Below are 13,941 nucleotides of genomic sequence, written 5' to 3' on the forward strand. Positions count from 1 at the left end.
CCAAGCACATTTAGTTTACTCCTATAAATATAGCTTTCCATTTCCCTCTAATGATGTCACAGCCTCCATGCCAACTCTGTTACCTCTTCTGTTTTAGCTTTGACACATTATGCCTGCCTCTTGCTCCATTAATTGCAACTCTAGAAATGGGCAGTAACAGTGAAACACAGTAATGTTTGGGATGGAATTGCTTGGGAGGATGATCTTTGTCTAAACTGAAGCAATAAACAACTGAACTGAAAAAGGAGTTATTTTAAAGGGTATCCAGGAAAGAGATTTGTGTGTGTTTTCAGTTGCTGGTAATATAAAAGCTAATTTTTAGCCCTTATGAAAAGGGATGTTTTTAACCATGGAACTTGATCAAACATGTCAGTTTAAGTATAGCACTCAGTGTTGCAAAGTGAACATTTTGTATTCTAATAACCTTTTGGTATATTTCCTTTCAGATGCAATGATTGCAAAAATAAAATTTCAGAAATTAGGAAGAATTTCTGAAGCTTCTTGTAAAACAATGTAAGAGTTCACTGGTTATTTTAATATGTGAACAGCTCAAAGACACGTGAAGCAATGAAATATCTTGGTTAATCTGCACATAAACCAAGTTCATCTGTTCAGATATTACAGAGTGTATACAATGGAAGCTTATGGGGAGATAATTGTGAATGAGTCATCAGAAATGTTTTAAAAATAAATTCACAAGTTTTATTTTAATTGTTGACTCATCTGCGATTTATTTTCCCAACTGTTCTTTCTCGCTTGCCTGTCAAACCACGTCCATGGTCATCTTAAACTTTTCACTTAAACAGATTGTGCAAGTATAGAAAACAGTCCTGCCATTTAATAAAGTATCTTTCTTGGTCAGTGTCTGAAAACTTTGAGAGAATTGTATTTGTGCTGGTCTAATTTGGTTTATATGCCACCTGTTTATTCTGAGGTGCACTGTTGTTCAATCTTAGGACACCACTCTTAACTGCAATTTCAGTGCTGCTTTCCTCGCACCAGCTAGAAGGTTTGGAATCTTGGTAAATGGACAGGAGTAGGAGTAAGATAAAATGTTTCCTTCTGATTTCCATCTGACTGTGCTGAGAAGGAACAAGATCTATTCCATCATGGCAAACTACTATCTGGAGATGTAGACACAGATAGTGAAAGTGATCCTAAGTGAAAAAATTCCTAAGAAGGAATTTTTAAGTGAAGATAGGCTGTCAGGATTAGCACTGTTTATTTAAAGATGAAAGAAATCAGGATATATTTATATAAAATGTAACTTCTGTAGAGGAGTTACACTAAAAATTTATCTATTTATTTTCTTTAGAGAAGAGAGGCCAATGGGTGAAGAGGAAAAATGATGTATAATTTTTCCTATGGCCATCTTTCCCATAAGGTATTGCTGAGAATATGTCCTACATCAGTCTCAGGAAAGGACTAAATCTTTATGTGGACAATGTGGGTAAAACTTGTAGTTGGCTCTTTTTTGATATAATTTGTTTTTTTCTTTAAAAGAAAATTCTTAATGCACTAATGTTAGTTACTTCAGTAAGTAGTTAATTTTCTACACACAACAAATATTATGGTTTTACTGTTCCATTTACCACAGGTGCCTACATTTTGTATACATTTTAAGTTTAATGTATAGTGATCTGCAGTTTTTTTAAGATTTTCTGTGCCACTTTAAGAACATACTAATTAGCATTATCACTGCTTGATGCTAATCAAGATTTAAAGCTGCTGCATGAAATTGCATGAAATATAATATGTGAAATTCTGTGAAGTTCTAAAAAAGAATTCTGACTTTGAGATGTAAGAAGTGTCTATAATTTCTGATTAATGTTCATGAGAAACATGTTCATGCTGCAGTGAAGGTGAAATAAGCATAAGATATAGTACTAAGAATTAGAAACTTCCTGGCCTGAGGTTGCTTCATTATTTAACCTTATAGATGTGATTTAACTTGTTTATGTCACATTATATCCTTTAATAAAACATAAATAATTTTGCAGTTAATTTTGCCATGCTCCATAATTTTTTGTATTTTAGTCTGGGATGTTAATCTTCACTGTGATTATAGCAGCAGACTTAATCTAGATGTGACTATGAATTTGTCACTGCAGATGTTGCTTTTCACATAATTTGTTTCAGGAAAGTAGGAAAAGCCATTTTTGGGGTTTGTGTGGTTTTGGTTTTGTTTCACATAGCTATAGAAATAATTATTTCTGATAGTAATTTTCCCTTAGGTGTACTTAAACAGTAGTGGGGGTTTTGTCATTGATTATAATATCTTCTTGTCATGTTTTGATAACTTGTTTAACATTCAGTTCAAGCTCCCAGGGTAGGATTCACTGCACCTAACTTCACATATCTAGAGCGCAGGCATTTCTGTCTTTACTGCCTCCCACCTCTGTAGAGTGATTCATCCCAAACTAAAATAGACATCTAAAATAGGTCAGAAACAGTGCCCCTTGAAAGCGCCTGTCTTTATTGACTGTAAAGGGAGCCTGTGGTAACACACAAGAGACACAGACACTTCCACTGCAAATAAAGCCCACCAGAAGATGCCAAGGTTCATTTCTGCCATTGCTTCCATGGAAGAAAGAAATGCAAAAGCTACCTTCCTTTGGTAAGGAAATTTCAATGTGTCCTTGCTCAATAGCAGCCACATAATTCCCAGCTTTCCCTCTGCTCTCATTCCACCTGAGATTCTCTGCCCATGAATAATTTTCTTCTTTTGATCTAGAGGCTTTATAGTCTTACCACTAAGCTTTCAACATTTTCAAAATGAGCTGTGAGTGCAGAACACCAGGCAATAGTCATCTGCTCCCATATAGAAGGGACAAGGTTTTGTCAGATGAGAGCAGTACCCTGTTTAATTTAAGTTTCATTACATTTTTATGCTTTTGTCAAGTAGCTATTTTTCCTGTGCAAGTGTAGGTTTTTAGACTGTGATCCTTAATAATAACAGTTCTATCTTCATTTAATATTGGCACACACATTTGTTGATTATCAATCCATCTTCATTTCAGTTTTCTACCTTGAGATACAGATTAAGCATGTAAAGAACCTATACAGGCCACTGCATATAAGTTTATGGCACTTTTTAAATGTATGGCAAGATGAATCGTGAATAATACTGCTTAGTCACTTGCATGATAAATATTGAAATCATCCTGACTGAATGCAGAAAGGAAATAAATAACAATTTTACTTTTCCTGTATCCTAGAAATACTATCTTACTTAATATCCTATCCTACTTTTTTTTTTTTTTTTTTTTTTTTTTTTTCCTTCAAAGCATGTTTAATAAAGCAAAAAGGTGACTATTGTGAAGATTTAGACTTTGAAAGTCCTTTTTTGGGGTTATGGTAAGTTTTGAAACCATTCAGCCTGAAGATTGGAAAAATGGTGGTTTTATACTGTTGTCTCTTGACTTTTCTTTTAGAATTTCCAGGAATATAAGGAGGGTAACTGAAAATCAGCATTAAGCCAACACTAATCAGCATAGCATATTCTATGATTGCCAAAAGTCTGAATTGTGAATTAAATAAAAAATAAAAAAATAATAATAATAAAAAAAAATTAGTTCAGTGGAACTCACATTTTATATCACTGGGAAAGTATCTTTCAGCTATATTTGTATATAATGATTTTTTTTTCACAGAAAAATGCAACATTTGCTTCTACTTAATATAGCTGTGCAGTTCCTGGATCATTCTATATTTTTATAATAGTCTGTAAGGGGAAATGGCAGTGTGCTGAGTCAAGATCTGGAACAGTCATTTGCCCTCAGGATGGTATTGGCTGTTTTATAGTCCCCTATCTTTTCTCTGCTGGAAGGATGATCTTAGACACTATCAGTACACAAACACTGCCACTGCACTTTTAGAAGGGAACAAGGCATCAAGAGGTTAAGGACAAGCACAGATAGGTTACATTTTTAGAAGAGACTCTTTCTGTTTTCTACCATGATGTAAGCCTGTATGTGACAATGAAGAGATGTGTACCATAGCGAAGTCTGGAGGTCTTTTCAAGCCAATATGTTATTGGTGATTTGTGGCATGTACTTAAAGGGGAAAAAAAAGGCAAGAAAATGTTTTATGGCTTGTATCTAGCTATAAAAGGGAATTTGACATTGTATTTAGGAGACTACATTTTGGGAATAAAGTTGGAGCAACAGGTCTGACATTTTCAAACTTTGTCACTCCAAGTGCTTTGCCTCCTAAGTGTACAACAGTGAGACCTGTCCACAATCCTTACTCAAGAGAGTATTTCCAGTTCCCATGCAAAGTATGGGACTCATTAGTCATGAATTTTAGCTTTTGATTCATTTCTGTAAGTTCTTACTCAAAGGATCAGTTTAGCAACTTGCATCACTCATTATGACAAAAGATACTTTCCAGATGGAGCAGAAATAGAAATAAGTAACAAAGACAATGGCCTTGGCACAAGCTTTCCTAACAGCCTTCACCTCCTAGATAAAATTCTGTTACTCATTTTCATTAGTACTTACTCTCTGAACACTTTTTGTACTTCCAGAAAATGATACATCTCCATGTAAAGATTGCAGAACAATTGCAGTATAAAATACATTATCAGAATGAAAATGAATAAAATAATACTGTTAAGAAGAAAAAGTATTTTTTGAAGGAAGCATAGGAAGATTAGAGAGGATATCCTTTCACAGTAAGTTGTAGTGCCTGAACACATTATCTCAAACTTTTATCTTCTGTTTTTCCCTCATAGGCTTTCATCCTGTTTTTATCCTCAGGATGAGGCACATAATGTAAGATGTTCAATTAAAAAGAAAAAGCCACTCTGCTGCTGATGATACATAGTCAATGATTATCATCTTGTGTTCTTTCATAATTTCACTCATCCTTAATGTACTGTGATCCTTTGCAGTAATGTACATTATTTAGATTCTACATTTGCTGATAAGAAACTACTCATATTTTGGCCAGTGCCATGATACCACTATGTATAATGTTGCAATATAATCTAATTAAAGCATAAATAACACAAGTGACACTTAAGTGATACGACACATGGTGAAATAACACACTGAATGTTTATATTATTTCTTTTCTACTGTCTAGGATCACATTTCTTTGACGGTTTTGGTCTTGATTTGTCAAGAGTTAATGTTAAATTTGACCAAAATGTTAAAAATGTTCATAAAGGCAGTCACTTCTTTGATTCTATATAAAAAATTGTCTTTGATTCCAAGGATCATCTAGACTTTTCATAAAATCTGTAGTCATGTCAGAAACCAGAAAGGTAGTCCTGGCATCAAAAGTGAATTGTAGAGGACCATTATGTACAGCAATATAGCTTAGTATCTGGGCTTTTGGGAGGTAAAACCCAAGAGTCATGGAGAAAAGTAATTATCTTTTCATATCATGTATGAATTAACTTCCAGAGATAAATCTCTCAATTTTTTGTGGTTTGGTTCACTAGACTTTCTCACAATTCTGCCAACCTCTCCTCCAACTCTCACATTGTGCTTGAAGTCCAGTGTACTTCTCTATATACAAACATTAAGCTTTCATTCCATTTCCTTTTTAGATTCACTTAGTAACTCTCATCAACACATAACTTAAAAATAGATAAAACCAGTGTTTCTATCAGGTTCATTTAAATTGCCTAATAAGCCTCTGTGTACAATCTTGATTTAGTGATGGTCAAGTTATAGAGAGAAAGCATAGATCCAGTGCTGGGAACTTGAATTGTTTCAAGAAAAATGGAATGGTGCTTTGGATATTCCATCCTGGCTTTGTTGAACCATGTGGAAAGGGAGTCAGATATAGAACCATTTAATTGTTAAGTCTTCAGAATGGGAGAATTTATTCTTATGCCTGTGATGACCAGAATATTGTAGGGCAGTGCTGTGCAGGAGTCCTAGCTGTGGTCAAAAATTGCTTGTCCAGAATAAAGATAGATAGATAAAGATAGATAGATAGATAGATAGATAGATAGATAGATAGATAGATAGATAGATGATAAAAAAGAAAGGGAAATTTTGCTCCTGCACAAGCAATCAAACAATATCTTTTGAACTTAGTGTCATTATGGTTGCCTTCCATATTTGTTGATTATGGACTGCATACTTGATAGGTTATACAAAATACATTCTGAATGAGAAACTGTATTCATAAACTTGCTTAGATATTGAATGAGAAATTTTAATTTTTTTTGACTTTTCATAGCATAGATTTGCTGTTACTTAAATGAATTCTCAAGTTTGCCATTTAAAGGAAGAATGGTTATAAGAGATTGAAGTTGAATAGTTGATGTTGACTCTGTTTTTTTTCAAAGTAAATGCAATGCTTGGTAAAATATTTTAGTATATGCAACAAAGCAAGATTACTTTAAAAATGAATTGTATTCATATTTGCACTTCCTGTGAAAGTTTTGCCATTGTTCCCAATGCTCTCATTCTTGAGAAGGAATTCATCATACAGAATAAACCCGTTGGGACGTTTTATCCTTTAGTATTTCAGACATATAGTTTTTACTTCTAACAGAAGATATTTTGTCCTGCAGTGTACTTGTCATCAAGGGTTATACAAATCCTTATGTTCAGACTTTAAATAGGGCTCATAAGTTCATACTGCCTTGGTACCAGCACTTGTTCTTGTGAGACACTTGCTGGTAGAAGCTGGTATTTGTACGCTCAAAAGCAACAAATAGCAATGATGGAAATGTTGATAATTTGCTCTTAATTACAGATGTAAAACAGGCTTTATTTGTTAATAAGATAGGCTGGTCTATTTCTATTTCTACCAGTTTTAAATTTTATCAGGATTTTCTGTTAGTATGAGAAGCCTGCAAGGGAACAAGAACTCCCTTGTTCTATGTTTCATTGTCTTTACTTCTCCCACTTTGCCTTCTGGGAGCTATACCAGCTGCAAAGGGTTAGTTTCTGAAACATTTTACACAAGTTTTATACACTCTTTAAAGTATATGAATCAGATTTTGGTTTTGTGTTGCTTTGTTGATGGGGAAAAAAAGTATTTGTGGCATAGACCTTCATTAAATAAGCCGAAAGGAACTAAAAATAAATTTGTATATAAAAAAAAATAGATTTCATGTGTGACTTCATGAATATAATAATTAAAACTTAATATGCAAGTGAATATCTTTTTTTCTGAACTGTGGTAAAGGTTTAACATAATTTCCAGCCATTAATAGTTGGAAAATAGAACTCTTTAACATTTTTCAGTTTAAAGCAAAATCAGGGTATTTTAAGCCAGATGAGTAACATATCATATGATACTCTATTTTGATGTCTACAATAGAAAATAATAAAGAAACAACAGTTCAAGTACAGTGTTGTCAATACTGGAAGATTAGTAGGGTTTCTCTGAGTCAGTGAAGTAGAAGTGATAAGTGGTAGTGATAGTGGTTTAATGTGGATGCTTTCAAGTGTTCTGAAAATCACACTCACACTGCTCCTGGAGTAAGGCATGTTTCTTTGACATGGTTTTCCCTGATAGAGACAGAAATGAGAATAATATGTGATATAAAGTCTTTGTTTCTGGATAATTATCCACCTAATTCAATAAGAGCTGGTGATTGAAATCTTAACTCAAAACATCTGCTTTATATTGCACTACATATTCTGAAGAAAAACTATATATGACAAACACTAGCACAGTAAAAAGCTAAGTGTCTTCATCAATTTAAAAAAGTGCATCCTGTCTCTGCAGTCAGAAATAGAAGGGTTTGTATTAGTGTCCCTGAATTTTCAAAGTACTTTACATAATAATATGATATATACATACATATGCCTTTTTGCTGTGTGACTTACTGGGTTTTTAAATATATATATGTATATAAATATATATACCTATATATATATATATATATATATAATATTTTGGGTTTTGTACCTACTGTCAAAAATCATAGGCTATGCATAAAAAAACCTCACTTAAAAGCATGAAATAAAAAATCACACTGAAAATTTTGGAGAGTAGTATCTAATTAAAATGTAAAGTTCAACATAATTCATACGATACAGATTCAGTGCTTGATAACTCATACATAGTTCAAAAGTAACTGGAACTAAAACCATCTCAGAAGCATTCCCATGTCTCATACTTTTAAACATGTAGAACTTTTTCTTTTCATGTAGATTTTTTATTCCCCCACCACAAGTCTCAGTTTATGGAATAATTAAATCATTAGTTGGAAGATTCATGAGAACAAATATTTGGATGGGGATTGCATCCATTGCAAGTACTTCTACCACTGAGCTGTAGCCATAGTCTTTAGGTGTGTTTCTCTGTTTGTCCTGTTTGGTCTCTTCAGTTTCCTTCAGTTCCATTTTCTGCTCTCTTTCAGTTCATGTTGCTTGATACCCTCCTTAGTTGTTGCATTCAATTAGACATGGGAGACCTGGTTCCAGCTCCTGTTCCAAGGAGATTGCTGAATCCCAGCTTTGGGCATGCCGGCTTTTCTGAAATGTGACTCTTTCTGTAACTGTGAGCACTCATTCTGCCATCCATCAGTTCATGCTTTACTGAATTTACCTGTGCTGTAACCACTTCCTGACAGGAGGCTAGTTTCATATTCCTCAGAAGAAGCTGCTGTAAACAAATGTCTTCAATCTATTTTGAGTGTTACACCAAAATGACATTCTGATTCCTTGAGGATCCTACGAGAATATGATGCTGCCTGTATTGCAGTGAGCTAGAAGAAAATTCGTAGTCATTAACTTTCTTCACAAGGTGGAAGTTAGTGGAGAGTTAGAACAACAGTTACAATGCTATACCTTCTCTCCAGATTTATACTGATTTATATAGGGAGGTATGTTTATTGGAACTGAAAAGCAGGTGGGGTTTGGGCTGTTGCTTTTTCTTTGTGGTGGAATTGGTGGCAGGTTTTTTAACTGCAAATTTCTTCACCTAGGTAGGAAAGCCAAAACAGCAGATAAAGGACCAAGAAAAGTAATTTGAAAAGCATTTTTCAAGTAACAGGCAGCCAAGACATGGTGAACAGTGATCCCAGTAAGAGCTCCCAGTGGAAGGCTGCAGCTAGAATATGTGCAGACCTAGAGGAACAAATGAGGAACTAGCAAGTCTAAATACAGCAGTAGTGTTATGATTGTGAAAGGCATTATTGCAAATGTGACTAAAGAAGTTGGTTTTAACTGTGAATTAACTACCTTTAGATTTAGAACATACATCAGAAAATGAACTGACTTTTCTATATCCCTGGTAGAAACAAGGATTAAAAGTCAGGAGATTTGAAACAAGAGAAGTTTGAGCTATAGGTACAGTTACTGAGTACAGCAAGTACTTTTCTATTGGAGGAATGTACATGGGACATGATTTCTTCAAATTATGTATTTGGTGACGAAACTCTGATGTAACCTTCCATCTTCTAGGGAAAACCATTTTAAATGTGCATAAAAGAAACTTTATTCATTGCACTGTGGGGAAATAGCACATTTTTGGTAGGCATATTATAAAGAAGAAAGTATCAGCTCATAATAAAAGATTCTCTCCTCAGATTATAAACAAACTGATATCTTTCATTTGACCAGCTGAGGGGCCTCTTAGCTAATACAAGCATCTAGATCTTCTGGAAGAGAAATCAAAGAGGGGAGAATGCACTGTAATCTGAAATCTAGGTCTTAAGAAAATGTTCCAGACAGTAGTTTTGCTTTGATTTGGTAAATGTTATAGAAGCTATATCATGGTAATTATAAGAAATTGGGAGATACAAATAGGATCTGAGAAGATTTTTTTCCTCTTTGGCTTACAAAATATTATTACAGTATGTACCACTCTGACATACACATTTAAACAGACATCTCTGCATCTTTTCCAGCTCCTTTTATAGACATTTTACTTTAAAGCTGCATTATCTCCTATTGCTAAAAGCATTAAGATAAAACAGAATAAAAAACATAGGCAGCCTGGCAACTCACCAGGCTTTCAGAATTTTGACAAGTTCCTTTTGAAAGTACCATTTCTTAAGTGGGTTTTCTGTCTCTTTTAAACCTTTTGAATAAAATACAAAGTGCTTGACAGAAAATGCAAAGTTAGTTTTGCAACCACTTTGCAATTTTACCCTATTCTGTAATCCTACTTTTCAATTTTTATATATTGAACACTTATTTTTTGTTGCTGAACGGTGTCAAGTTCTTCAAATACTACTTTCTTTATTATCTTCATGTAGTTCAAATGATCTGTGTTCGAAGAAAAAATGTGATGAATGATTTTTGAATGTTCAGTGCAGGTGTTCACAAGTATTACCAACTTTAAAAAATAACTTCTTTAAAATATATTGTGTATACCTAATCAATTAAGCAGTAGGTCTATAGCTTTGCTAAGCACAGTAAGGCTTTAAGAAAAAAATTCCAACCTTACACTTAGCAATATCAGGTAAACCTTTCTTCAAGAGAGATTCAGACTGAAGAGGAGAAAAAAAAATTAGGAAAAAAATGAGAAAAGAGACGCTTATAATGTGTATTGTATTAAACTGACTATAGCTCTGTAAACAGTCTCACAAATATTTATTTCTCCCCAGTAATAGCACCAAAAATTAAGAAATGTAAAAACCACTGATTTGGAAAGCAGTGCACAGTTTCTTTTTTCTAGACAAGAGAGTCAAAACGACAAAAAAGCCACCTTTGTGTTATTTAAAGCAAGTTGTATGTGTTAACATAGCTGTCAGCAACTGAAATGATAAAATTATCGTTGTTATCAAATGCAGCTATAAACTGAACACGAGGCATGCTTCAGGTTAGTCAGAAGAGGTCCTCTGTTTTTCACTGTGCATGCTTGCTTGAAATGAAACTGTGTTTTATTGGTTAACTGGGATGCTTAGCATAATCACTTTGCAAGGCTGTGGTGGAGGGAGGTGATTATCACTGAGAACAGATGGGCAGGTCCAAAGCATTGCCAGATTCTGCACAAGCTCCATGTACTGTAGGTTCTGGCTCTCTTTTCTTTGGCATTTCTAATTTTTATTCATCGTGCATATTACAACGGGCTAGCTGAGCTAGAGGTCAGGGAGCAATGACCTTACAGTTTAGCTCACAGATGCAGGAGTGAGGAATTCAAAGAGCTGCCACCGTACATCCGAACGGATGGGGCAGACGGAATTTTGTCCAATTGCCTCCCTAAATGTATAAAAGGATTTGTCTCCGAGCTTAGCACTCTGCTCTGCATCTGTAGCTCTCTGTGGATTGTATTGTGTGTGACCAGAAATGATATTCTCGGATATGAACACTGTCTCTGCCTCTCCTAAAGTGCATCCTCCTAATGGGACCCGGTTTTATACTTTTCAGGTAAGTGAACTTTAATGAAACTGAAAGGATTTTAAACGATAGCTAAACTTTGAGTAAGAGTAGCTAATATGTTAAGAAGCTTATGTATTCATTAGTTTTGTATAGGTAGGAGAAAAAATGTAAGAAGTCAGTATCATCACAGTAAGTGTGCTGCTTTAAAAAAAAAACAGAACATCATTGCTCCTATACTAATGCAAAATTACATTCATTATTATTTTGCTATTTTTTGTGTTTTCTAATAATAGTATCATCTTGCAATTAATTAAATTTATAGTTCCTTACATGGACCCACACTGTCTCTCTGCTTAGGTCAGATAAACACTCTGTTGAAATTACCAGAAATTCCAAACTGATATACAAAATATATTTAAAAAACTTTGTATGTTGTACATGTCTGGATTTTTAAATATTAATCCTGAATGTAATTTCATGCTAGCTGATGCTTGATTTGATTCCTGTGAATACTAATACATGTGCAATTGATAGAACAGCAGAATCTATTGGTAGGATTACTAAGGTTCTCAATTTTAAGCCAAGTTTTGCCTCATCCAGGTAAATAAGCTTGTGTCCTTAGCTAAATTAAGAATGTATTATATGCTCTGTGTCTTAATTGCAAACCAATCTAATTACAGCCATCTTCCAGTAGCATTTCATGATAAGTAATGTTTAGTACCTTAGCTCCAAAAAACTATGTAATCCTACATTAAGATTAAACAAAAATAAAAGAGCCCTCACACACACCCCTGCCCCAGATGGTCCTTAGAGCATTTGGCCCTGCAAGGCAAATCAAACACTCCACTAACTTAAAGTGGCAACAGCTTTTTCAGCCCAGCTTCTGATACAGTTAGGATTTAAATATCCTTCCTGCTCCTGATTGCCTACCAGGTTTGTCTTTTTAATTACTTATGCTATTGTAGAGGAATTCTTTAATATGTAATAAACCCTGTGTATACAACAAGAACAAGCAGTCTGAAGCAAAGATGGTTGTAAAAGTTGATTATAAAATGAATGGCAAACTTCTATTACAAAATCCAGGTACAGCCTTCTTTAGTCCAATAATTACATTTCATTTTCTCCTCTTAAATCCATTGCTTTTAATTGTGCTGTCTTGCCCTTCTTACAGTGGTGTCAAATGGTAGTTGAGGGCTGTGCAGAAAGAATGGCATCCTCCTAACAGTGACGATCTGCTGATCCTGGCAGTGATTCAGAGACATGAGTGCCCCAGGCCTGTTCCTCTACAGCGTGACTACTTTTTTCACACACTGACATCTAAATATTCTGTACAGCCTCCTGTAGCTATGCTCTTACACACAGTTCCTGACATCAGGTATTCTTTCTGAGTATGCCGAGTTGAAAAAGTCACAAAAATTAGGATGCTTGGTTGTGATACCAAACTGAATATCTTATTTTGTGATACTTTATGAAAATAAGTGCTAAAGTATATGTATTTTTGACAATATGTATTATTGCTACTAGCAATCCCTGTGACTGCTGTAGACATCCCACATACAAAAAATTCTCTTTTCAAAATTATTTCTTCTGCAGATTTTTGAGCTAAGGCATCACTAAATAAAAGGAAAGAAGAACTAAATTTCCTGTTGCATCCTGGATACTTAATGAACAATGTAGTTAAATGACCTTGGAATTTAAAGCTGTTAATTCTGCACAGTATGTGTTTGTGTTCTAGAACAGCATGGTGTGTTAAAAAAATCCCTGAAAATTAAAATAAAATAAAATAATCAACCAAAGAGAGCCTGCATTGTCCTGTGATCACCTTTTGCACTCTTTCCCCATTTATTTATTTATATATGTGCAGTATAAAATAATGTGAAGCAACTTTCCAGTTCTTGCCTTGGCTCCATGGTTCCACTGTTTGACCACCATGTTTGCCTTTTGACCACCTTCTCTTTCCCTGTTGAGTTACTTCAGTCTTTGCTTACAAATGAAATAACTGCTGAGAAGGAGTTCATATGATTCTTGTTACTTATTTTGATCTGTTTTAGAGTACTTTCACCTTTTGCTTTCCTACCTGTTTTGTTGTTGCTATGTGTTATATTGAATCTCTTTGAGACAGAAAAAACTCTTGTTTAAATAGCTTTCAAAGTTTTGGAACAGGCTAATGGTACTTAATTTGAAATATGTACACTGGTATTTAACCTAAACATGTGAAAATAATCTCAGCAACAGCAATGTCTGGCATGTTCAAAACTGAACAAATACAAAAATTGTGAGATGAGGGCCTGAGCACAGATTGATGGAGGGCAATGAGTGATTAAGCAACTGATTTCTTTGTACATTGATGTAGTGATTCAACAGTTGAGTTAATTGTGCATTGATTCATTAACACAACATATTAATTCTTTCGGCAATCGAAATGATACAGAAGAAGCAAAAATCAGATGTGCAAGTTGTAACTTTATTATCAGCATTTCACTGATGTTCTCAGGAAATAAGAGCAAGTTTGATTCTAGTGGCCAAGGAATCAGATTGGCTGTACAGGGTTGCATCTAGCCGAGCACTTGGGCTAGGGATAATCAGAGTTAGTGTTTGACAGACTATCTGAAGATTCTTGGTGCTCCAATGTCTGTCCCTAATTGCATCAATGTCTGTGACCATTACATCAACCTCTGTGACTAGAAGTTATGAT

The 13,941-nt window shown here is 34.5% G+C and overlaps 1 protein-coding gene across 7 annotated transcripts in view; it reads left to right on the forward strand.

Moving 5' to 3' along the window:
* Positions 1-13,941, forward strand: part of PPFIA2 (PPFI scaffold protein A2) — a 289,459-nt gene that overhangs the window by 86,921 nt on the left and 188,597 nt on the right. For 3 of the 7 annotated variants that reach the window (XM_086887836.1, XM_086887837.1, XM_023932775.2), the window contains exon 1: positions 11,114-11,294. The exons of the other annotated variants lie outside the window; for them this stretch is intronic. In XM_086887836.1, coding sequence (XP_086743962.1) covers positions 11,214-11,294 — 81 coding nt within the window. In that variant the 5' untranslated portion in view covers positions 11,114-11,213. Of the gene's footprint in view, positions 1-11,113; positions 11,295-13,941 lie in introns of those variants that run through there. 7 annotated transcript variants of the gene reach the window in all.

The sequence above is a fragment of the Cyanistes caeruleus genome, chromosome 4 (genome assembly GCF_971803275.1).
Source record: "Cyanistes caeruleus chromosome 4, bCyaCae1.hap1.1, whole genome shotgun sequence".
NCBI classification, from domain to species: domain Eukaryota; kingdom Metazoa; phylum Chordata; class Aves; order Passeriformes; family Paridae; genus Cyanistes; species Cyanistes caeruleus.